At 39.1% G+C, this 26,460-nt stretch overlaps 2 protein-coding genes across 2 annotated transcripts in view; one reads left to right on the forward strand and one right to left on the reverse strand.

Moving 5' to 3' along the window:
• LOC129113882 (protocadherin Fat 3) overlaps positions 1 to 15,718 on the reverse strand; it is a 56,634-nt gene extending 40,916 nt beyond the window's left edge. The window contains 6 exon segments of the mRNA XM_054626366.1: positions 4,497 to 4,695; positions 6,116 to 6,234; positions 11,653 to 11,854; positions 12,226 to 12,360; positions 12,456 to 15,324; positions 15,699 to 15,718. Of these exon segments, the coding sequence (XP_054482341.1) occupies positions 4,497 to 4,695; positions 6,116 to 6,234; positions 11,653 to 11,854; positions 12,226 to 12,360; positions 12,456 to 15,324; positions 15,699 to 15,718 (3,544 nt within the window).
• A 1,652-nt stretch (positions 15,719 to 17,370) lies between these two features.
• Positions 17,371 to 25,167, forward strand: chordc1b (cysteine and histidine-rich domain (CHORD) containing 1b). Its single transcript, XM_054625245.1, is given in 12 exon segments — positions 17,371 to 17,555; positions 20,281 to 20,330; positions 20,409 to 20,465; positions 20,628 to 20,782; positions 21,421 to 21,521; positions 21,816 to 21,874; positions 22,619 to 22,689; positions 22,882 to 22,987; positions 23,158 to 23,200; positions 23,203 to 23,276; positions 23,383 to 23,445; positions 24,357 to 25,167. Coding segments are annotated over 12 exon segments (1,014 nt in total). The 5' UTR covers positions 17,371 to 17,491; the 3' UTR covers positions 24,528 to 25,167.
• The last annotated feature ends 1,293 nt before the right edge of the window (positions 25,168 to 26,460 follow it).

Genomic DNA, 26,460 nt, shown 5'->3' on the forward strand with positions numbered 1-26,460 from the left:
TGTAAACTATTCAACCTCTCATGAGAGCATCCAAAAACAGTGAATTGGACCCAACCTGGATCTATTTTATCCTAAGATACAAATAAGAATACACAGAAGAAGAAAAACACTGATACAAGCTGAAATAATATTATTTTGTTTTCTGTTTAAGAAAAGAAATACATCTGTCTGTTGTAGCATTGTTATTTTCATTCACAGTATGTGCACAAGGCTGACATTATCTACATGCATGTGCAAACAAAGACATCTAGATACACATTTGGGTGTATGCAAAAAATAACCACATACATACATATATATTCTGAAATAATTTCACGGTGGATTTTATGTGGAACGATTAAACTAAATGTGCTTGAATGGCAATAATGTGTTTGTTTCAGGGTAATGAAGCATTGCAATAGTCAGATTATATTGGTTGCTTAAATTATCTGTGCCGTCAATGGATAGACTAAAACCATGGTGCACACACACACTCACACACTCCCATGCGTGTCACAGTGTCACCTTGAGCTTGCTATGCAGGCTAACTTCAATTAAGCAAATTAGAAGTAAATCTAGAGCAGCGGTCACAAGCTGTAGGAGTGAGACTGGGTGGGGGAGGTAGGGCTTGTTCAGCAGAACACGGAGCGAGTAACAGCTCTGATAAAAATCAATGATCTACAGCATGCAGCACATCTGCTGTTGGAAAACACTCTGTTATAATAAGATGTGAGTAAAAATAATTGAAAAATACCCACCCACACAAAATGTATGTAATGGTCGAATGGCCTGTTTCAAATCTTTAGACTCCTCCTTCCTATAAAATACTGTCAGTAGCAAATAGGGATTCTTTCACAAAAAAAATCTATCAGTAACATCAATTCATAACCTACTTCTTTGCTATGTAAGGGGAATAGCTGTCATACATTTATCAATAAAAATATGAAATTGTGATTTCATGTTCATACTATTTTTCATTGTTGATCAGGGATTTTGATTCAAACATGTACAATTGATTTGTTAATATCCTGGTACAACATAACCAATAAAATCTATCAGTGGATTGCAAAAAAGGTCACACAGCCACCACCATGCTATCCATGACTCCATGACATCTATCTGCAAACATGCATGCTTTTAAAAGAAACACTCCTTCTTCCAACACCCATTTGTCAAAACTTATCTGTTCTGTTTTCACCCCCAAAGGAGGAAGGCGTCACTCACACATCCAGAGACAAACAGACAGTCCTGGAAGCTGTCACAGCACATTTACACAATTTACACTCATTCAAAGTTTTCACTTCAATTCATTTTGGGAATAGTTGCAGTGCCTCAAACCCATCAATTTGACACTTTCAGAGGGAACTTGAAAAATGTATTACTTTGAGCCAAGCCGCACCTAGTTTTGAAAAACAATTTGAAACTTGAAACGTTTTGCAGCAACCCAGGTCATAGTGTTGCTGACAGCTACTTCACGGAATCAAATCAATCAGCTGAGTTTTGTTTATTCATTTATCCGATTAAATCACTGTGGTACATGGAAAGTTTTTGACTGAGTAAACAGTGAGGAGTGGTTCATATTGAATGCATCTCTCGCTCATGCATGTCTCATTACCAAAATAATAGACTGAAACTCTCACGCACATTATTGTGAGAATTATGTATTCAAATGAATGGTTGTGCCTTTCTAAAACTGAAGAATAGTACATTCACACAAAAGAAGAAAAAACGACAACGGTTATTTATTGGGCTTCAATCAGCTAGTGGTAACAAACCACAATTGTATCCTCTGCATAAACGATTACTACTAATTGCTCAGAATTGCAGTGAAAAGTTCAATTATCACGGTGTGAACAAGAGAGTCATCAATAGGAGTTCCCTCATATGAAATGAATGAGTAACAGAAAGAAAAATACTGTGTGTCGTTGACAGAGACAGACGGCAGGGCTCAGATGGCCTAACACTCTCCCCTGTGGCACAAAAACACAACACACACACACACACACACACACACACACACACACACACACACACACACACACACACACACACACACACACACACACACACACACACACACGCACACAAATTATCTTTATACAGCTGTTAGGTGTGTGGTTCACACAGAGACATGAACACATTTGGATGCACACTTGCATGTCACTTTCATACTGTATGGCGCATCATCTTCATCGGCTCATTGCAATGGATCTGCCCTCTCTAGCACACTGCTGTAACCAATTAATCATTTGATAAATTTGCCACACACACACACACACACACACACACACACACATGATTCATACAGAGCAGTGGGATTTGTTAACAGTATTTCTAATCTGCTGAGGAATAAATCAACTTCCTTTGATTTTGCATCGGTATTAATGACAATGTCATATCTGATGGATGTATCAGCACAGGGATTTCATCTCATTAACACAGCTAAGAGATATATGACATGAATCATATTATACTCTCAAAGATTCTAAAGGGTCAAGAGTAAGTGTGTCTGTGTGATGGCTACAGTTTGCATATTGATGAGTGTGTGAGGAACAGTATGTCTCTGTTGGGGGAAACTTTAGCCTTTTCCTTTATATGCTTTAATGCATAAAAGCATATTCAAGGAGGACCAGAAGAAGAGAAATGGAAACACCAATGTTGATTTACAAATAGAACAACATCACACTTTCTATTATTATCCTGATAACTGACAAGTTAGAGGCCATTGGTTTTTGATCATTATCATTACATTGAAAATTCTTTAAATGAGAACAGCGAAAATATGCCTTTTGTTGTTTCCCGACACACTCAGACGATTAATCTAGGTCAGAGACAGCAAAGACTTCACAATTTTTGTTTTTTTTCTCGAGAGTTGAATAAAACATTTCACCTCTTCAATAATTCTTTAATGGAAGCTTCAAGCAAAGCATGTACTGAGAATGCTTCGGGACCTCTCTAGACTTCAAACTTCGTAGGAAACACAGAAACACGTTGATACACAATATTTGTATTCTGTACAGATATAATGTTAATAAATTGGATTTAGTTTAAATACGAGCAAAGATTTTATAACCTTTTTATAGTGCACAAAGACTTTGAAATGTAAAGGATCAATGCAGGCCCTTACATGGTTCCTGTCTTTTGTACAGGGTCTACAAGATTCTGAGTTTTGAAATGATGTTCAGGCATAATGTTGTGGGATTATATTCATTTCACAAGCTGCAGTTCTAAATCATCTTTTGTGAGCCTGTTAATTTGCATGAGGAATGCAAGTGCGTGAGGAATAAAATTGACAGAAGTGTAGGAAAGATTTGGGTCCCGGGAAACATTTGGAGAATGAAAAAAAACCGAAATGAGTTCACAACCTATCTCAACAATACGGTTGCACAAACAATCTACTCAATATCTGAAATTTAAAGGGTTTAACTTTTAAACAGTTCATCTTGAGTCAGACAATGTTATAGCAGTGCATTGCTAAATTGGTGTACCTAAAAATACACTCACAATTTCTGGTCCCATCTATACATCCCAATCCAAATAGACAAAATAGAACTACCTACTGACTGTTACATAAATCAAAAGGCAGATTTTACCACCCTAGGAGGCTACATTCTTGGAAACACAGGTATTTTTGCATGTGCACATTAAAGTTAAATTGGTAAGGACAGGAACAGGGTGCGAAATTTAGCTTTCTGAACAAATGTTTTTTACATACTTGCAGACTTAATTCTCAAGCAGTATTTTCCCACAGGCTCAAAATAGGTAATATACAACCGCAGGCTGACTGAGCATCATTTCACAGCTCAGACTTTTTAAGAGTCTTGATCCCATGATAAAGGGCTTATGGTGAACCCATATGGCAGTTGACAGTATGTTTTTAATAAAAATCAAATTCCAAATCCAAGATTATACTCCTGAAAACATTTTACTCTTTGGTTTTCACTTTTTGACTTCATTAAACCTTTCTGAGAAAAGCTTGTTTTTATACATGTTACTATATATCAAATAATGCATTGAAATAATACAATTTGATCCTCCTTCAGAGAACAAAAGTAATGGGAAAGAAAATTGCTTTGAATAATGTAAACACCTTCATGATTAGAGGATATTCACCCACAGCTGCCTTACTATATGACTACCCACATTTCCTCAAGTACATTGCAAAGAGCTTTCACTCCTTAAGAAGACTGGAAGCAATATTCTGTTAACAGCGTAGTAAAGATTGCCTGTGCTCATCAGTGTCTTAGATGTTTGAATGTGTGGGTACAAAAAGTCTTATTAATTTGTTGTGTGGGAACTAAAGCCTTTTATTGGATGAATGTGGAGTAGGAGGTGCATGATGAAAGAAAATCTCATAATTTCAGAGGCATGTGAACATATAAACACAAAAGACTGGTATAATTATTTGTTTTTTATGAGACTATATCACTAATTATGCCATTGGTCTCGCACATTAGACTGTCAATTATGTTACCAAGAGATTTATTCAAAATTGTGTGTCTGTTTGTTAGTCTCACCTGTTTTGGGGTGGATGGAGAAGAAATTCTGCGGGTTGCCAGCTGTGATGCGATAACTGAGACGACTGGGGGTGGCAGTGAGGTCAGGGTCCTGCGCCTGGATACGGATGACTGACACATCCTTTGGAGAGTTCTCCATAATGACTGGATGGTAGATAGGATCCGAGGTGAGAGGAGCATTATCATTGACATCTTCTACCTGAGAGAGAGGAGGAAAAAGAGGAAGAGAGAGAGACAAAGTGGAGAGAGGGGGAGAAGTAACGAATTTGGTGAAACTTCTAAATCAGCATGCATTTGGGATCTTTGTTTATCAACAACTCATGAAATGCAGCATGGGCTTGGTCTGGGTTGATCCGTTATCAATCACAAAATGGAAATGTATTTACCAGAAAATGTCATGGATGTCACTGTTCAAATGCACAGAAAAATTAATTTCCCTTACTACAGCATAGATCTAGAATATTTATGGTGAACAGAGCATTGATTGAGTGTTTGCTGTGAGGCACAGAGAGCCAAGATGGTTCAGCCAGTGAATGAGGAGCACCTGTGCCTGATTAATCTCCCTATTTTTGTCTGTGATGAAGAGGCATTGAAGTAAAGCGCCTGATCTCACTGCACACCTAAATATCCCGAAGCCAGAAAATGCAGAAGGGGGGTTCATACACTGCTGAACTGTTCCCCAAAGGGTGAGCAGTGTTGGAGCAGTGATGTGTGTATGTGAGTGTTTAGACAGTGGGTAACTTACTGCCAAATAAAATAGAAGCTGAAGCAGAGACTTACCCTCCAGTGTGTATCTCTCGCTCACAGACTGAGCATTGCTAGAGTTATCCACTGCACTGAGCTCCATTAGCATTTTAGAGAGGAGCGCACTGATTGTTGTTTAGCTTCATACTGTCACTTTGGAGCCAGCACTCCAAAACAATATGCAGTAAAAGCTTCGAAACTAGCCTGCAGTTACATGTTCACAGGCTGTAAGACTTTAACAATGACAGATTCAAACAAAGAAGCTAATTTGTTAACAGCACCCTTTCATACAGTCACGACTTAACTTTGCTTTAAAAAAGATGTTAGATGAGTTATATTTGAAAATTCCATAACATCCGAAGTGCTGGATGTATAAAATATGGTGTATATATAATGAATATCGAGTAAAAGCCGAGAAAACATAAAACTGAATCCTTTGGGTGGCTGGTTATGTTGGTCCACTCAAACAATATTTTCAATGATGACACATTTCCCATCTGTAGACTTTAAAACATGATCTGTTATCAGGGTGATGGATAGAAGTGGCTGGACAAACTGGTGTGACTGGGTGTACAAGGGTCAATTAGTAATTCAATGTTTTTCATTTGGAACAAACATCCTGCCTGTAATTTCATTAAAATAAAAACTGCTTCTAAATATATAAAGATTTAAGTATTTTTTGTAATCGTTTATAGTTCCAATGATGAGTTTTTATTAAAAACAACATAAAGGTGAAGTACTTGTTTGGGCACAAATTTATGCTTGTCTCTCTCTCTTGCTCTGAAAAAACAAAACAAAAGGTCATCTCTCTGTATACATCATCTTATGTACGTATGCACAGTCCAAGATGAATATTGGCAGCAGAATGTGGGTACCTGAATGAAGACCTCAATAGATGCTGACAGGGGTGTGACCCCTCTGTCTGTGGCATAGACTGTAAGCCAGTAGGAGTCCTTTGTCTCACAGTCCAGGATACCAGCAGTGTAAATCACCCCTGTTGAAGCAGAAAGAAAGATGAATGCAGTTGTTACCTGGGCTTTAGAATACATATCTATTAGGTTTATGTGTGGGGACAGTGTGGATGTCATCCACAGAAAGCATCCCTAAAAGATCTCATGGGGGAAAGTCTTTGAATAGTAACTTCACGGAGGCAAAGACAGGAATTCGGAGAAAACTTTGTGTCCTGGCTTCAGTGACATTCACAAGCATTAGCGGCGCCGCTGTAGTCACCTTCAATGTTTCAGCTTCTCTACAGCTAATCACAGCTGACCAAACTGCTCCCAGCTGCAATTTGCTTAGTGATAAACATACCCTGAGCTACTCTGCACCAATACAGACACACTGGCAGACACTCAGACACTCACGCACATTGACTGGCGTGCGTTTAGTGGCCTTAAGCAAGACGAGTGGCTGACAGGTTTGGTGACCTCTTGAGGGACAAACAGAACACTCACAATGGATGACACATTTTTCGTAAAATCAGTCATGCAGGACTGTCCATGTAAACACTAAAAAATGACACACACATACTCACACTTTATTTAAACAAGGAAACGTTAAGTTGAGACTTCAAAAACAACCATATTGATCTAATTGCATCATTTATTTTGACAGAAAATAACACAAGTCAGCTTAGAACAAACAGACTGAACCCCATCACAAGGGCAAAGGGAGCAGTTGATGTATTTATGTTCAGTGCACACAAACTTTCAAAAGCCAGCATGAGTCTCAGTAAGACTTGCTGCATGTGTTCGTCAATGCTCGCACAGTCTATGCTTCAGTTCACAAGCAATTAGCCCCAACAAGAAGCTAGGCAGAGCTGAGACAGGACATGTGAGAGAGTGTAAATTTACTTTGGCTCTTGTGTTCTTACCTAAACCCCCACGCTGCCATTTCACATCGTATCATTAAAGACAGGTTGAAGTTGGTGACGTTAGAGAGTTTATGAGTCTTGCATGCAAAGACTTATCATTATAATAAGTTTTAGAAGTAGTGGTAGAAGGGCTAGTATTCTGTGTTGGTTTGATGGCCCAAGTTCATATTATTGAACATAAACTTCATATGTGCCTTAGTGCCCTGGTTACTTTTTACTATGTTCCCTTGACAAGTAAGAGCATCAAGATAGATAGAAAGGCTACTCATTTTACCAAAATCAAGCCATGCAGTGCAAAAAGAAGACCAAATCCTTTAATTTGACAATTATAGATGAAGCTCTATGACTCCAGGGAAGCACAGAGGGCCAAGACAGTCCAGCCTGGACACCACAACCCTGGGATAAACATGGTCAGTTGCACTGCTATATACCAGCCCTAACCTCGGTCGCCTTGTTAAAAAGATATCGTCTGAACGATAATAAAAATATGTCGTTCAGAGAAGATTCTCTAACCAGATAACTTGAGCACAAGTTCCAAGTCAGTGATCATCTAAATAGATTAAAACATTTGATTAGTATTCTTTCAATCATTTTCATACAGCAGATGTCTGCTTTGGCCCCTCTACTCATCCACAACCCCTCAACCCTTCATGCCCATGTTACAGTCACACAAGCATACAAATCAGTGGCTGAAGGTGTGACTATGTGGCCTTTTCCTATCATGTTGTAGTCTCCCCTGCCGCACGGCAAAGGTGTTATCCTCTTACCAGAAAGTATGTGTGTATATGTGAGATTATGACTAAGCAGCTGCCCCAGAGCCTGCACAATGAATAGTAAAAGTGTTTGTTGAAACACATCTTTGCTCTGTCGTCCTTGACCATGTCCTTTTCAAACCAAATCTCATCTCTGTCAGATAACTCGACCGAGAGAGGCGAGGAAAACAGAGCTGTCTCTTACAAAAGCTCTTTGAACTTTAAGACCGACAGGCGCTATTCAGTGAATTCAATATAAATCTGACTTGACAGCATCCATTTTTAAGTAACACACTTCAAAGGGTGAAAAAAAAAGTTGAAGGGGTCATGGCACATTTTCAAATCTAAAAGTTAACAGTACGCTAGGGTTTAGATCCATGGGTTATGTCTATTTAACTGGTTTTGGGGCCTAATGAATGCTACTTTTTAAAATAATCAATCCCAAGTTTGATGAAAAATGTGTTTTTCTCTGCATCTTGAGGCACAACTGAAGAGCTCTGTGTGCGGCAGAAAAGAAGCCATTAACAGTACGGCCTGTTCATTTTTAACAAATGCAAGATGGATTTGCTTTTTAAAAGTCTGTTTGCCTGTAACTGAAAGACTGCTTTATCTTGACTGTGACAAATCCTGGCGCTTGCAAACCCACTAATAGAAGAGCAGTGGCTTCTGACAGCTGCCCAATGAGCAATTGCAGGGCTTGCTTTCCTCTGAACCAATGACAAGAATACCAATTTTTGTTCAAAGTACAGGAGTGCTAAGGATTTAAGCCAAAGAAGATCCTACTTCTTTTTTGATAGATGGCCCCTGTAGGCTGCTTTCCACCCATATAGGGGTGATTCATCTTCAGCATCTAAATATCAAACGTGGGAAATTCATAAACAGTAAAAAAAAAAAAAAAAAGACAGACAACGGGGGTGTCATGGGCTACAGAAGATGCATCATAGAGCCAATTTACTACAGGAGGGGGGGAATGCACATGTCAAGACAGGCTTAACAAAATGGATTTATCACACAATATCTGATTCTCTCTGTCCCCTTTACTCACTCTCACTGTCTCACTCTATCTTCACTAAGTTCTGGCACTAAGAGCCACAGATTGACAAGCAGTCAGAGCTGTTCTGAGCCACTCAACGTGGCAGCTAAATGCATGGTGGGAGGACAGTGCGGTCCTACGCTGTCCACGCCTGACAACACTGTATTCTAGAAGCTACAAGATGAAATGAAACACTAGATGAGGGAAAACCTCTGATCGTCTCATCTGATACTGAAAAAGGTTTAGAGACTTTTCTCTTGCCTATGATATTAGAAAAAAACTTAAAAACAAAGTTCCAGAAAGAAAAACAATATATATATATATATATATATATATATATATATATATATATATATATATATTTAGGACTGTGAGGAAGAGAGCAGTATTTTTTCTGACACTTTTTATGTACTCTAGACTCCCCTGCATCCTCTTCCTTCCTCTCTTCGCTTCACTTCCACTCCCCTCACCCTCCACTTTCTGCTCTAACAAGCACCCTGATTTCCCCTGGAAAATCTGCACTCAATAAACTTTCTCACTGGCTGCCATGCGCCTTACTGAGTATTTTAATTCTAAAGTAAATAACAGCACCAAGAACTAACAGAAGACTGTGGGGATATGTCTTTGTACTGTAACAGTGTTTTGTCGATGAGTGCAGTGTATACACTATCCATACGTAATTATGTATACATAGTTATATGTGTGTACACAGAGAGATGGAGTGACGGCAAGAGACATTATTTCCATTTGTCCATCGGTTTCCCTCCCCCTTTCTCTCTCAACTACAGTCAATACTAATTAGCCTAGTTAAAGGTCGATACGGGCATCCAGTGCAAGTCATGTACAGTAGGGAGCAGAGTGACAAGAGGTGAAGAAAGAGGCCAGAAGTGGAACACTGTCATTTGACTCCTAAAGATAAGAGCTAAAATAAACTCTACTTTTTTTTCAGCTATCCACTGTTCACCACATTGCCAAGTATTGGCTATTGATTTCAGTGGTGGTTCAATGTTGTCCTAATCATATAAGTACTTAAGTAGTTTAGATACTCATTTTACATTTTTCCCAAGATGTTCAAAAATATTAAGTAGTAAAATGTTTTGCATATATATTTGTTTTTTTTATGATTAGTCACTAGATTTTCCCATTATTATAATTCCCCACCTATTAGTTAGCATGCATTGGTTAATAAGAATCTATTATTTACATTTTATTCATGCAACATTATTAATTTTGTCTCTATATATTGATTAGCAATGTATCAAATGCAATAAAAATGCATACATTCATTTAAAAATATAAACTATTAAATACCAAATGAATACAAAAGAGTAAAACTGGATTATGCAAGTGGTAATTAAATAAGTGAGTAAAGAGTGGGGAAAATGTAAATAATTTATAAAGTATTCGGAAGAGCGCTAATTAAATCATAGTGCTTATTACGTTGCTGAAAAGGGGTGTATCTGGTTGCATTTAATATTACATCAATAGAGTCTGCAGGCAGAACAGTCCCATACTAATGAATTCTTTCTTTTATACAGGAAAATAGTGACTTCATACAATTTGCATGCTTATACGCAATATAGGATCTGTCAGTGGTAAGACTTGGCATCAGGGGTTATTATGAATCACTACTCACTACGGAGTACCCTGGAGGGTGAGTGCATGAGGCACTGATTTCAGAGCTTGGAGCTTGGAGATAGAGACTGAAAAAGCTTACCGGTATGTATATTTAAAAAGGCAGAAAACTGTAACAATAGGCCTTGATGGAAAAGAAAGAGTTCTTACTTACACCCACTCTGCAGACATGAGTTCTATTTCTTGGATGGAAATATAGCACATGCCAAAATCTTAGCCGGCTTTTCCCTTTATCATATTGTATGAATGCCTTTTGAATATGGGGAAATTTTAGTTTGTTGATTGGACCTGCATGATCCACTGGGCTTTTCTAAAATAGTTTGATAAAAATATATATTATAACTTTGCCTATTTACAAAGTTCTTCTAATAATGTTCAGTGTTAAGAATGACATTTAAGTTGCATATCTTAATGGTATATATATATAGAAGTGATGGAAATAGGGAGCGCGAAAGAGTTGGCCTTTCATGTGACAATATGAACTTATATAAACTGTCCTATTTTCATTATGGATATTTGATTCATTTTATCCCTGGGTGAGTGCGTCAAGTCCTCTTGTTTGGATCAACATGATTTCAGCTGTGCGTTGACTGCAGAAAAGTTGGAGGCATCTGCATGCTTTTTTTTGGGTCAGGACTCCTTTAATAAGTCACAGTGACTTCACTACTCTTGGAAAGGATGGTGGTGCTGCGCAGGACAGCCTTGATCAATGTTATCCACACAGCACTGGATCAGTTGTCCTGAGCGGCCTGAGGCCCGGCCAGTGTAGCTGCCATGCTGCCCTCATTACAGTAATGATCTCCTAGCGCACAGCTCCCACATGAAGCCCCATCAACACAGGGACTCTGACTATACCACACACTCCCTTCACCTCTCTCCCTCTAATACACAAATACATGGTAGCAACTGGTGATGCTTTCTCACATGCAACGCAAACCACAGTGGGACAGATAAATAAAATAAAGCAGTTGAGCAACGACTACACACGGGTAAGTCATCATCAATGGCACAGAAATAGTAACATTTCCCATAATAGTGTTGATATTCCACACATGGCCCTGTAAGTTATTGGATTTCCACTTTACATAAATAGGCTTGAGAATTGATCTTGTGTCTCACCTGTGTCTTCGTCAATGGTGAAAGTGCCCAGTCCGCTGCCACCTCTGACAGAGTACCTCAACACCCCATCTCGCCCCTTGTCGTCATCCTTAGCGTTGACTGTCAGGACACTTGTTCCTGCACGAGAGTTCTCCTTCACTGAGCCTCTCAGAGCAAAGTCGGGAAAGTATGGTGCATACAAATTCTCATTGACATCCACCACCTGAAAAAAAAAAAATGTATGGCTTTAATTTTGCATAAGCATACGGCATTCAACCAATATTAACTTTAATTACATAATGGCTAGCAGCTATCTGTGAAGTATTCATTTTGGTAAATGATTTATAACTTTGCTAGTATACCCTAAATGGTCCCTTTCATGAAATGAAATGGATTGTGATATAATGGAATTGATTTTCTTTCTTTCCTGAGAATAGAAATAGGGGGAGCGACAACATGTTAATGCTGGCATGTCCTATCAACATTTGAAGCTTGAAAGGAACAAACAAAAGTTTAAATGTCAATGCTTAATTGATGAAACTGGTTTTGATTTTGAATTTGTTTCAAATTTGTGTATATGTGTGTGATACACACCTCCACCTCCACAAATGTCTGACTGATGAGACTGGGTACTCCTCTGTCCTCAGCAAGTAATGTCAGGTTGAAAAACTGTTGTTTCTCAAAGTCAAGCTCCTTCCTAATCCTCAAAATGCCGCTCACAGCATCGATCTGCACAAAGCATAATCCCATACATCATAAACTGTCAATGAAAAGAGGATCAACATAGCAACAGTATAGAGAATACAATTAGTGACATCACCTACCTCAAAAGTGCCATTGAAGTCATTAATCAAGGAGTATCGGACCTGTCCACTGGGGCCCATGTCTGGGTCCTGAGCCTGCACCCAGGTAATCACAGCCCCTGGAGGAAGGTCCTCCAGTACTCGAGCACTAAAGCTGCTAGGGATGAAAGCTGGGGCGCAATCATTGACATCCTCCACTATTATAGTGAGAGTAGTCACTGATGACCTACGAGAGCCTCTTTCAGCCTTGTCTCGCACTTCAATCTTCAATGTGAACATCGAGATTGTTTCTCTGTCTAAATGGCTAGAAACGAATACACTTCCAGTTTCGCTGTCAATACCAAACTGAGGGACGCTGGTCAGCATTACGTAGGAAAGCTGTCCATTTTGACCCATGTCCCTGTCAAATGCAGTGAGGGTAATAACTTCCATTCCAATTGCTGAGTTTTCTGCAACAAGAGCAGAGAAGCTGTCCTGATAAAACTGGGGGTCATTGTCATTTGTGTCCTCAATGATCACAGTCAGTAGTCTCCAATTGCACAACTGAGGAACCCCCTGATCGTAGATGGTGATATTAAGGAAGTAACGATCCGATCGCTCGCGGTCAAGTGGCTGCAACACAGTTATTAACCCATTCTCCATGTTGATGTTGAAGCAGCTTTCTTTGTTACCATCAGCTATGGAAAAGAGAACACGGCCATTGAAGCCTGTGTCGCCATCTCGTGCTCTCACCTGAAATACACTGGCACCTGCAGCAAGGTCTTCTCTCACTAGAATACTGGTAGGTAAGGCTTCAAACTGGGGAGTGCGTTGGTTTATAGAGAAAAGGTCTGTATTTCTCTCATCTGGTCTTGGTCTAGCCATAGAAGATGCTTTCGAGACCATTTTTTCTGCCAACAGCTGGGCGGCCCTGGTCTCCTTGCAGTTGAACCCCATCGGAGGCATCCTACCCCTCACAACAGATACGTTCACAAATGTAGGATCAGAGATCATCTCACCATCTGTTGCAACTATTTTCAGGTTGAATATCCCACTTTTTAAATTAGCCACTCCAAACGATCTTTTCAATGACAAAGCCCCGGATTCTGGATTTAAGTTAAAATAGTCCAACTCGTTCCCAGACAGTATCTTGTAGGTCACCATTCCTAACTCGTCCATGTCCACAGCTGACAGGGTGACAATAGTCTGACTGACAGGAAAATTGCGGCTTATCATCCCCTTGCAGGAAACCCTCTCAAACAGAGGCTGGTTGTCATTTATATTTATCAGACGAATGGTGACATTAACTTCGCTCTCCCTTCTGTAGGGTGAACCCCAATCAGAGGCCCGCACTGCAAAAGTATAGATATCATCTGAGGACTCAAAGTCGAGGTCTCTTGTGATCCTCACCTCCCCTGTGTCCTGGTCTATTGAAAACGGAAGATTCTGTTCGCCACTTATGGTATGGGTAACATAACCATTCTCTCCTTTATCAGCATCAACAGCAGACACTACGAGAGCAACAGTGCCTGCAGGTAAGCTCTCGTTGATTGCAATATCATAGAATGGCCTGTTGAACACTGGAGAGTTGTCATTGGCATCATCTATGGTGATTTGAACCCTTGCTTGCTGCTGACTGATAATATCAACCACCTCCATTTCCATGAAATCCTGTGATATCCTTGTCAGCTGCCTTGTGGTCATAATAACTCCAGTCAAAGGGTTTATATCAAAGTACATTAGATCTGAGGGGCTGCTGAAGCTGTAATTGACACTCAGAGGAGCTGGGGAGATTTTCACCACCTCCACAATAGTGCCTGGGGGAGCTATTTCACTCAGCTTGACTACATAAACATCTTTCTCGAAATTCGCCAACACTGGTTCTGGCTTTGTAACCAACAACTGAACAACTTGAGTGTTAGAAAACTTTGGAGGCACACCCCTGTCTTTAGCTTGGAAGGTTAAGTTGCAGCCATAGGGGAATGTATCCCAGTCGAACAACTCCGATGTTTTAACCCGATACTCATTACCGACAGGCGATCGATCAATCACAAATTGTTCAAGGGGGTCACCCTCAATGATGGACACCCACTCTATATCCCCAGATACCCCTTCGTCTTTGTCCTTCACAGTCATTATGGCATAAACTGGGTCCTTGTCCGCCCATGACGGAACAACAGCAACTGCTTTGAGAACAGGAGCAAATTCATTAACCCGCTCCACAGTTAGGACCAGCCTAGCAGTGCTGCTGATACCATTGTTTCCATAGAGTTTCATTCCTCTGTCGACCACCTGCACCTCCAGCTCAAATCTGTCTTGTTTGTCCATTCTGGGCCGACCTGTCAGGGTGATGACCCCGCTGGTCGGATGAACAGCGAAGCGATCAATTCTGTTCTTGAAGAAGTAGTAGAACTCCCCGTTGGAGCCAACATCAGCATCTGTGGCTGTGACACGTCCTATGCTGGCACCCAGAGGGGCACTCTCAGAGACAATGAATGAATATGAGGTGGGGGAGAAGAGAGGTCGGAGATCATTGGTATCCAAGACCTTGATATTAACAGTGGCTAAGGCCTCTAGGCCTCCAGGGGCAGATGCCTTAACTGTCAGTGTGTAATTGTCCTGCACTTCCCGGTTCAAAGTTGACCCACTGCCTCCGTTCGTGCGTATACGGAGGAAACAAAAATCTCCCATTAAAAACTCCTCAGCCTGGAAGATTCCCTCAATGTCTCCAGACACAATCGAATATTTTACTTCTAAAGACCGAGGTGGCCCAAGGATGATGCCCATTTTGACATCACTACTTGTATAGGTTCTTGTCGCAGAGTTCTCGAAGATGGAAGCATTATAGGCAGGCTGGGTAAAGAGCAGCAGACGTGGCCCTGCCCTTGATTCTGTCAGGAACTGGGCATTGCTTGAGGGAAAACAGAGGAGAAGGAAGAAGCATATATAGTGGAAAAGAAGAGAAAAGTTGGGTAGAGGAAGCATATTTCCCCACCGATTACGCTTCATCACTATTCCATCACCAGGTCACCCTATATTTGGAAAGAACAACAAAGAAAAACAGATCTGATTCAGTTGGTGAGCTAAAAATGTGACAGAGAACTGTGAGACATAAGTTAAAAAGACATTTCAGGGGTACTGCTTATCACTACAGGGATATGATAGCATATTCAATGTTGCTCTTCAACATTTTGTATTCAAACACAGAATATTGCTCTCCAGAAGGCTCAGATGCAAAGACTGACATATCTTTAAACAAACTGCATCAAAGTACAACGCACTTACACAGCCTCAGTGAAACACATGTCACCAAAAAAATAACAGGATCAGGAGCAATCACTGATAAAAAAAAATACAGTGCCTTAAAAACACAAGGGCTTATTATTCTTCAGCAAGTGACAACCAGGGTAAGGTATTTATACAAGAGAAAATGTATGAGACACAAGACAGCCATGGTCTGAGAAACATAATTTGGCTCAATTTAAAAAAAAAAAAATACACTTGTGTAGAAATGACTTGCACAAACTTTCTGAAACAGAGTTGTTTAAAAAAAGTTATCATCTGTGGTGGGATGTAGCTAAGCACATTTATAATTATCTTCAGTACTGCAGTGCTGTACTGTAAACGTACAGTAACATTTTTTAGGTACTTGTGCTTTACTTGAGTAATTCCATTTTATGCTATTTCTTACCTCGACTCCACTACATTTTGGAAACCAATATTGTACTTTTTACTCTTCTGCATTTATGTGACATCATTTACTAGTTACTTTGCAGATTCAGATTATTAATACAAAATGTATATCATATAATAAATTATTATGGATTATTATGGATTAATCTTCCCAGCAGTAAATAAAATAGCAAAAAATGAGGTACACCTTCTGCAACAATAGTGATGCCTAAACATTAATGTATCACTAAATACTTTTTGAACTTATACTTTTGCTTTTATATAAAATTTTGAATGCAGGACTTTTACTTGTATTTGCAGAATTTTATTTGTGTATGCTACATGGTGTATGTTTGTTAATACCACCGTGTGTGTGTGTGTGTGTGTGTGTGTGTGTGTGTGTGTGTGTGTGGTGTGTGTGTGTGTGTGTGTGTGTGTGTGTGTTTGTGTGTATGTATGTATACAATAACTGATTATAGGAAATCTGCCCGCTTACACTATATGCAGGACATAATAAAGATAAACAATAGCACAAAATAGGCTGTCAGAATTTAACGACTCAAAATTAAAATTCCCCAGAAGGTGACTGTCCCGGGAGATTTTGAGGTGCATTATCGTCTCCCATGTTGATGCAGATAATATGGAGCTCGCCTCCGTGCAAAATCCAAGAGTTTACCAAGCTCCAGTCTATTGCAACAATATGCATCTTAATTAACTATATTGTACACAGACCTCATTCATTCATAAGAGCGCGTCCTACCTTTACACGAAACAGCTGTGACCAGTGAAAGTAAATCCTTCCCCATCCTCTCCCCGACACTCAAAGCATAACGCACGAAAACAATCGCGCAGAAGTCGGTGGTGAAATGGACAATTCATGTGCACACATCCCGACACATTGTCTACTAGGCTGCAGTCATCCTCGTAAAACTAAAAAAAAAGCTATTGCCCCCCAGTTGCCTGCCCCTAACTAATGTAACCCTGAGTGCAGTGGGCTACTTCGACTTTATCTGCAATAGTTCACATTAAAAAAAAATAATGACTATAAAACGAATTGGTGTCATTTGCTGATTTTTAGGTTAAGGTCCGAGATATGGTATAAAGAACATTCCGTTTAAGTTAGGAAGCGGTCAGCATCAGTTGTCGGCTGAGTGGACCACTGAGCGCTCACAGGATGGAGGAGGCGGGCTCGTCAAACTCCGATCTTTGCCGAGTGCAGCCGACAACACCCGGAAGTGTCGGTGCAGCAGTCTGCAGCTACGGCTCGGTATCTCTCTCTCTCTCTCACACACACACACACACACACACACACACACACACACACACACACACACACACACACACACGAGCTTTTAGGGGTTGGTAACACATCTGGCCTGCCTGTTAAACTTGATTCACCCGTCACCATGTCCGTGTTGTGTTACAATAAGGGATGTGGACAGCGTTTTGATCCAGAAAACAACCCAGACGGTGAGTAGTGTCTTAGTTAGCTTCCCCAGCCTGTTAGCAGAGCTAGCCTTCACCTTCCAGGAGCACCGAGACATGTCTGCAGCGAGCAGGCCTTGCTGGGCCCGTGTAGCTAACCTGGTATAAACAACTTCATTCACCAAACACGGCTATAGCTGCTCATCCGTGTTGTCCTGTTGGGACTTATCGCGATGTCGTCAGCATGTTGAGCTCCTGTGATTAGCAGGTTAACTTAGGAGGTAACGTGAGACTTTGCAGAGCCATTGTCCCGTGCAGGACACTTTGGTCCGCCGTCGGGTAAAAGTTTCACAAACATTTAATTTGAAGTATTTATTCTTATTAGTATTATTATTGCATTACCTTTTATGTCACAACAAGTGCTATTGCGAAAATAGAAATACTATATATTTTTTTTTATCAACTTGAGGTTCAGCTTATTAACGGATATCACGTTATGTGTGTGTTTATGATTGAATAGTAATCAAAGGGTTTGTATTTCAAAATGCTTTTAGAGCTGTCTGCTAATTCCATATGGGTTGTCAATCAAGGTTAAGTTCCACTTGAAATAGAGACATAAATACTGCAGAAGTTATACCACTGGACTGGAAACCGTGTGAACAATGAGACATACAGTACCAGACAAAAGTTTGTTCACACCTTCTCATTCAACTACTTTGAAGAATCTAAAATATAAAACATATTCTGGTTTGTGGAGCATTTGTTAGTTTACCACATAATTCCATATGTGTTCCTTCATAGTTTGGGTGTCTTCAATATTAATCTACAATGTAGATTTTTTAAATAAAGAAAAACCATTGAATGAGAAGTTGTGTCCAAACTTTTGACCGGTACTGTAGGTATAGTAGGTTTGTAAATGCAAACCTTATATTTATAGCATGGCTTTCCCTCAGCATGCAGATATGCAAAACTATGGGTAGAAGTAGGCTAAGATGTATTCATAAGATAGATAACATTTTTCCTTTGTACAGTACCAAGCAGGCCAAAATACACTGTCTGCTTCCAGCAGTGAAATATCATAAGTCAGAACACTGTCCACAGCAACCAGCGGTCTCACAAATCACAGCATCGGACAAATGTAGTCATGATGTGTTTATAATGTATTAAACTTCATTTAAGTAGTGGCCAAATCCTTGATTCAGTGTTTGAGGCAGTGGCAGATTTGGTGTTTACAGGTGTGGCACAAAATAGAAGATTGTTTATCATTTATTCCTTACACATTTAGCTGATGAAATTATACAAATGATTAACTTTTTGTTCTCTTAATGAAATGAAAGAGTGCAGTACCCAAACAAATTACTAGTAGTTACAAGGTTGTGTAAAGATACGATCATTGTACTTATAAGTCACGCCTTGGTCTACAGTGTCATTTCTTAAGATAATGTTTCTTCATGAAACCATTGTTTTTATGAAGCCACTTATCTAAGTGTAATTGGAACGTTCCAGGTGGTATTGTTGTCTTCAGCTCAAATAACAAACCTCAGTGAGTCATCTATTTCCTTTCGTTAGAAATGTCCTTCTTTGTCTTCAAGTAATATAACAATGAGTGTCTGGCAATAAAACAAAAAGTCTAAATAGGTGGCCTCTTCTCAACAATAGAGTAGATCATCATTAGGTTTAGGGGTATGGAAGAAGTGTATAAAGCAACAGAATAGAAGAGTTATAGATCAGGCTGTACTGTAAAGAAAATGCTTGATTTATGGCGTCACCCAGTCAACTTTTTCTTTGTTCATTCAGCAGTCATTTATCTTATAGGACATTTAAAAAAATCATGCTGTACTTTTCAAATAAGGTAAATCTTAAATGATGATTTGTCAAACTGTCTGATGGGCATCGTAAATCCAGACCATAAGGCTATGTATTTTGTGTGTTGCACTTCACAAGGACAAAATGCAAATCATTCAAGTTTTATGGAAGAGGTAGTGGAAATTGAAGTCTGTTTTTTGATTGAACTGAATTTTAATACTGAGAATCAAAAACATGGCTTTCTCTACAATCTGTCCTTTGTGTTTGTAGGTGGCTAAGTCTGTACACTGTTTTGTCTACAAGTTTTTCTGTATCAATGTCACTTTTGGACTGATAATACTGTAGATAATTATAAATACTGTTAGGAACAGACATGGCGCATTGAGCTATCAAATAATTCTGGAAATAACACAGCTACCCACACATCAAATATTTTCAGATGAGCCTAACTTTTTCCTGTTCATTTTCTAAAATGACATCAAACTTTTCACTCTACTTTGGAGTTCAGTCTAACCACTAGCACCTCGAATCATTTTGAAAGAAAACACATGAAGGCAGCATCAGACCCAAATCGTTTGATAGGTAAACTACACATAAAAGGAGTAGCAAATGAAGACAAGACATCATGATGTTGTAGTGTTTCAACAAGAAGGGGTTGGCCCACCACGGTCTTAAATTATTATCGATTATTTGTAGTTGTTAATTCTCAAAATGCCTGCCACATTCAGGAACTACTTTTCTATAACTAAACCCATCATTCTGTAAAATCACTTTATGGTATACTTTGAAATTTGAAAGTGTTTGTGTCCTTATTGAAACTAGAATATATTAAATATAGACCAGAAAAGAGACAAGTCTATAAACCGTTCCAATGGTATTCTATTCTGGTCGAGGTAACACTGTTTCTTTGATCATCATATATTATTCCTTTAAAATGATTAAAGGTTGTGTTTCATTTTCACAGATGTCTGCACCTATCATCCAGGAGTCCCAGTATTCCACGATGCATTGAAGGTAAATTGCCTGAAAATGTACAGTTGGTGTTGTGTCTTGTTGTCTGGTCAAAGTTAATGTCTGTGTGACTTTCTCCAGGGATGGTCCTGCTGCAAGAGAAGAACTACTGACTTCTCAGACTTTCTCAGCATCGCTGTAAGTTTTAGTTTCTGTTTTTAATCCATACTTTCAATCCTCCGTGGTCATGTTCCCATTGTCTATTGTTTTCCTTGGCATCGACTGCCACCTTTTCTGTGGCCATATCGGCCTGAGCACTCTTTGTTTGTGAGTCTAACACAGTGACTTTCTCCTCTGCAGGGCTGCACAAAAGGTGCCCACAACAAGGAGAAACCCCCTGAGCCGGCAAAACCTGATGTGACATCCTCGGGAGAAAACGTAGATGACCAAAAGCCAAAGTTTAACGAGTACATCATCTCTGCACCAAAGCCTCAGGAGGCGATACGCAGACCAAGGTTGAACAGTTTGCGTAATGCATATTTTCTAAATATTTTAATCAATACCATAGGAATTCCCTATGCTCTCGTTATGTTTTACGTAAAGCAAAGAAAATATATAAAACATATGTAATACAACAAATTTACCAAATCACACTTAAAGGAAACAAACAGGAGAAAAAGAATACACTTTTCAATTCAGTACATCAACAGGGCTTTCAATTTAAAACTATACATCTTTATTATCCCACGTATTACATTCTTCTCTGAGTTACTGTGGTTTCTTTTCAAATTCATAGAAGGATAGGTACAGTATCCAGTTCTAAAATCAGCCTGAATACTGTGGATCCACAGGATAGTCCGAGGCGTTCTCTTGTCTTTTAGCCTGGATGCTTCCCTACAGAGTTCAAAAGAACATGGACCAGCGATTGTTACTGAGTAGTGAAACTCCTTTCAAGCAGTGCAAGGGTCTCAGCCTGGCTACGAACAACTGACCTCATTTTGAAGCGATGTTGCCGATAATATATTCCTTACTTATAGTAAATAAAAAAAATAAAAAACAGAATACCCTTTCAAATAGTTTTCAATCAACAAATGAATTAAAAACAAATTCCTCTGTTAATGTTTCGTTTCTAATAGATTTGTTACTGTTGCAGTGCTGATGAGCCGATGGTGAGATTGCAGCATAAAGTCTCTACTTCTCTGAAGCAGGCTCTGGAGAGACTGAAGCTTTCTGAAAATGCGGAAGAGAAGAAAGGTGATAGCAGAGTGTTGTCTTCCCCTTACTTTTCCTCTTGCCTCTTCCATGTTTCTGTTTTTTTTTGTCCTCTTTATCATAGGCTGTCTACCATCCATTACCATCCTCTTCTTTTTACTGTAGACAGGAAGGTCATGTTGACAGGGGAAGTTAATGGATGGCCTCTGGGAGTTCATGGCGAATGAGTAAAAGCTGGCAGGGACGAGAAAACACATCATAGCTGTGGATGCATTTTTTAGATTCAAACATCCAAGTCAGTTTTTTTACTCCAATTCTGTCTCTCTTTTTTTCTAGAGGAAGATAATGACGAGATCAAGATTGGAACGTCCTGTAAAAATGGAGGATGTACTAAAGTAGGTGAATGTGTGACTGTATACTTGGGAAAACATGCTGAAGGAGATTCTCATGGGGTTGAAATTAGTAAAAATCTCCATCTTTATCCATACTTCTGTAGGGCTTTGGCAGCAGCAGCTTAAATGTTTTAATTTATTTGCTTTAAATTCATGCTAAAATTATGGATTCTGCCAAATAAATTTCCATTTCTTCTTGATTTGTAAGCCGAATTCAATTGACATATTTCAAGAAATCTTTGACAGATGTCATTTAATTAAAACATAAGCAAATGTGCGCATGATTTCCCCCCCAAAAGGCAAAATAGATCCAGTTAATTTTCGTCCTCCTTCATGTTTGCTCTGAGACGGATGCAAAGCTACATTTTTTTGCTCAAGCTAATTTGGCCTGTCAGAGCAGAAACCCCAAGATTAGAACATAAATTGTTAAGAAAATTTGCATCGGCAGGTTTTGGAGTGGGACTGAAATGATTTAAAACAATTATGTAAATCACTTTTACTGATGTGATTGAAAGCCATGGGATATTCTCTCAAGGGCTGCCTTCTTTTCGGTTGATTAATCAGCTAAAGTCTTGGTAAAGTCTAAATTGGTATGTTTTAAACTTTTTTCCCCAAAGTCAAGGAGAATAAGATATAAGCATTCATTCTCATACATATGTGCCATACAATACAGCTGTATTTGTATTTTTGCTAACTAAAACAATCTACTTCAATCTTTTCAACCACACCTTTTGCTGCCATCTCCAGAGTTTTGATGGACCTGCGAGCGATGTGGATGTGTGCTCATACCACTCTGGATTTCCTATCTTCCATGAAGGGTTAGTATTACAGAAAATAACTGTGTTTCACGGTATTTACATAACACAGCAGATATTCTCTGGGAAATGTTAAAGAAGCGTGATGAATGACACTAGTTATATCCTGTTAGTCTTGTTCACTGGTTCTCTTGAGTGACGTGTTATTGACTGCTAAAAATCCAGCGGGTGTGCATGTATTTCCTGCATCTCCAGGATGAAATACTGGAGCTGCTGTAAGAGGAAAACCTCCGACTTCAACACCTTCCTCTCTCAAGAGGGCTGTACCAAGGGAACGCATCTATGGAGGAAAAAAGATGATGTAGGTTTGACAGCTGGTGATTATCTATGTGCGCAAGTCCATTTGAGGGAGCCACAGCTTTAAACACTAGCACAGAGAGGAGACGATGCTTTGTAGTAGAGACTGAATGGCTGAGTTTTGAATCTGTGTCGCAAATAACCAAACATTGCCTTATGTGAATCCTCCTGCAGGGTAAGAAAGTGGTTCCATGTCGGTTCGACTGGCACCAGACGGGGCCCAGGTCATCATCTCCATCTACGCCAAGAACGCCGTCCCAGAGCTGTGCTACGTGGATGCAAACAGCATCACGGTGAGGGATAATATCAGTCTGACAGATGGTTTCTGTCCATATCTAAATTGCTTGGTTTTGTACTGCGTTCTTCTCAAACTAATGTTTACTTATGTTTCTCCTTCAGCTCGACATCCATATTATATTTGAGGGAGAGAAGGAATTTGCGCAAAAAATCAGCTTGTGGGGAGTAAGTACAGTATTTCTTTTAAACTGATGTTAAGTCAGTCTTGCTATATGCCGGTTTCCATACATGTATTTTTGGTATGTTTTTTTTTTTTTTTTTTTTTTTTTTACAGCATTCCAGATACTGCAATATAACATACTTTCAAGGTCGATAATGAGTATTAATATTTGATTTGCTGCTGATGTTCACAGGGCTCTTTGCAGTTGTAATGCAATATGACATTCATTTTAACTAGAAAATAAATTTCCAACTGAACTAGGGCAGGCTGATATGGCTTAAAAATAACATGTCCAAATTGTCAGGCTGCTGCGATTAACAATATATATCTCAATGTTTTCATATGAATTCTAAAATAAGATAACTGTTGGATTTAACCCGTCGATGATCATACCAGCGTGATCACACTTGCAAACTAATCTAAACACTCTGAAGTGATGTATTTTCATTTTGAAGTGCGATTGTTCTTTGAAAATGCATGCTTTTGTTACCGTTGTTGATCTAACTCTTTCCGCTCTCTTCGGGCTCTTTCCCTGTTCCCTTTTTCCCTCCCGATATTAAAAATACACACACCTATGCCCACACGCCACACACACTCGCCCAGGAGAGTATGTTTTGAGAGGGAGAGAGATGCAGGAGAAGCAAAACACCAAAGCGAATCTCGTCCTGTCGGCTTAAAAAATGGCACAACAATTAATATTTGTACTCAATGTCGTTTACTACATCCCACATGGAATGTGCAATTCGTTGAGTATATTCGATGTATCGCCCACCCCTATCCTGAATATACACCACTAGTTAAAACATAACTTGAAACTTCTCATAACTCTTTCTTGTTTTCCCGACCAGCTTATCTGTTATCACCTTATACCAAAGGTACTAAGCCATATCTGTCACACTCTCACTTTTCCTTTTAGGTGATCGATGTGAGTAAAAGCATCATAAACATGATGGCCGCCAAGATCGAGATAGCCATGAAGAAGTCGGAACCCATGTCATGGGCCCGTCTGGACCTTCCACCCCCGCCCCCGCCCAAGGAGGAGCAGAAGGAAAAAGAGGAGACTGATAGCGAGGACGAGGATGAATGATAAGGAATTACAATACAAACATAGTGAGAGTATTTTTAGCTGAATCAAAGACCATACAGTCCATTCCTTACCTCTTCAAAGAGTTGCCTCTTTTGCTGTCTTGGAACTATTGCCTCTACTCTTGAACATTACAGTGTTTCCCACTTTCATTCTTTATTGTCAACGTACAAAGTTTTGGTTCTTTTATTAGTCATTATATATGTTTAAATGCTCAAAAGTATCCAAGTTTTATTACAGTTTCTCACTGAAGTACTGCATGATAAATGGAGTCGCATTGACTTTTAGTTGATTTTCCATTAAGTCAGGCGATGACACTTGGTAATTGCACTGTAATCCCCTGGAAAATAAAACCACACAATAAGATAGGAGTCATTCGGACCATACTCAGTCTCAGACCCATAAAGCCTTTTTATGTGGACTGCTCACATCAAGTCACTGTAATGGACCATAGTTGAGACCATCTTTTATATCCACAATGTTTGGGAAACAATTCATTCCATCCTGTAGTTTCATAAATTGTTTAAATTATTGCATCGATCGTCCACAATTATCACTTCAGACTAAATGTTGCATTTATATATATATATAAATGCAACATGGATATATATATATATATATATATATATATATATATATATATATATATATATATATATATATATATCCATCATGACTTCCATGTGTGTTTGACAATGAAGCTGCTCTGTGTAGTTTGAGTAGGAAATTTGGATCTCTAAGATGTCCGGCCTATAATTTGTTATTCTGAATAAATTGCATAAGAAATACAACAGTTCCTTGGGACTCTTAAACCTAACGAAATTAAGATGTTCTACGACTACCCCACCCTTTTCACGATTAAAATGATATATTTGCTCCATAAATTTGTTTTTCTATATGACTATACCTAATGTGCATTTTGTACAAGTTTAGTCTCTAAACGATCAATGCTGTATTTACCTCCTCATTTCTTGTCAAAGCCACCTGGCGGAATTTCATTATGAAAATGTACTGTAATATCTTAGAATGACAATTAAATACAATGTTTTTTTCTGCAAAGTAGGCCTGCGTATTATAAAAGACTCTGCTAGATCAGTGGTTCTCAACCTATTTGAGTCGCACACCCCCAAGATTATCAGGTTGGTTATTGCGACCCATGGACGTTGTCCAATGTGTCATTTCTGATGACTTTTTCACTTATGTGCAAGCAAACAAACTTTAACTTTCACAACCACACTCAATAAAATCTATTCAAAGGCAAATTATACCACTGGTACAGGCAATGTTAAGTAAAAAACATTACCTATCTAAAATGATAGTTTATTGTTTTTTGTTTTTCTCTACAACCATTTGGTGACCCCCCCCCCCCCCTCTAATTATCTTGCGTCCAAACACCCAGGTTGAGAACTACTGTGCTAGACTGCATGCTTCAAAGGCTACGAATGTATGAATTACATTTGTATGAATGACATCATGACATCTGGATAAAATTATTAGGTAACCAATTTATCTTACCAAAAAATAAACTTTTGTGTTTAACTTTTAAAACTGGGGTGATGTGTGTGTGTGTGTGATGGTTTGAATCCCACTGTGAATATTTCTCAACCACAGTAAATGCAGACCCAAGTTTTGTTAGAGTGGTATTAAGGCCAGACTCCTCCAACAGTTGTGATGCCGTGAAACGAAACACTTCTCTTGAATTAAAGAAGGTGTGACCTTTCAAGTGAAGATTTTAAACCACATGCCACTTTGGGAATTGCAGTGACTTTTGCAAATGTCATAAAGTTTTTAGAACTAGGACATAACTTTAAGGTTAAAATATTGAAGTACGTCCCCAATGCTGTGGCGATGTCTCAGACCTTGACATCTATGCAGATACTATCACCTTTTTCTCTTTCCAGAAGCACGTATCACACCACAAATATGAATCAATTTA

The sequence above is a fragment of the Anoplopoma fimbria genome, chromosome 24, assembly GCF_027596085.1.
Source record: "Anoplopoma fimbria isolate UVic2021 breed Golden Eagle Sablefish chromosome 24, Afim_UVic_2022, whole genome shotgun sequence".
Classification (NCBI taxonomy): Eukaryota; Metazoa; Chordata; class Actinopteri; order Perciformes; family Anoplopomatidae; genus Anoplopoma; species Anoplopoma fimbria.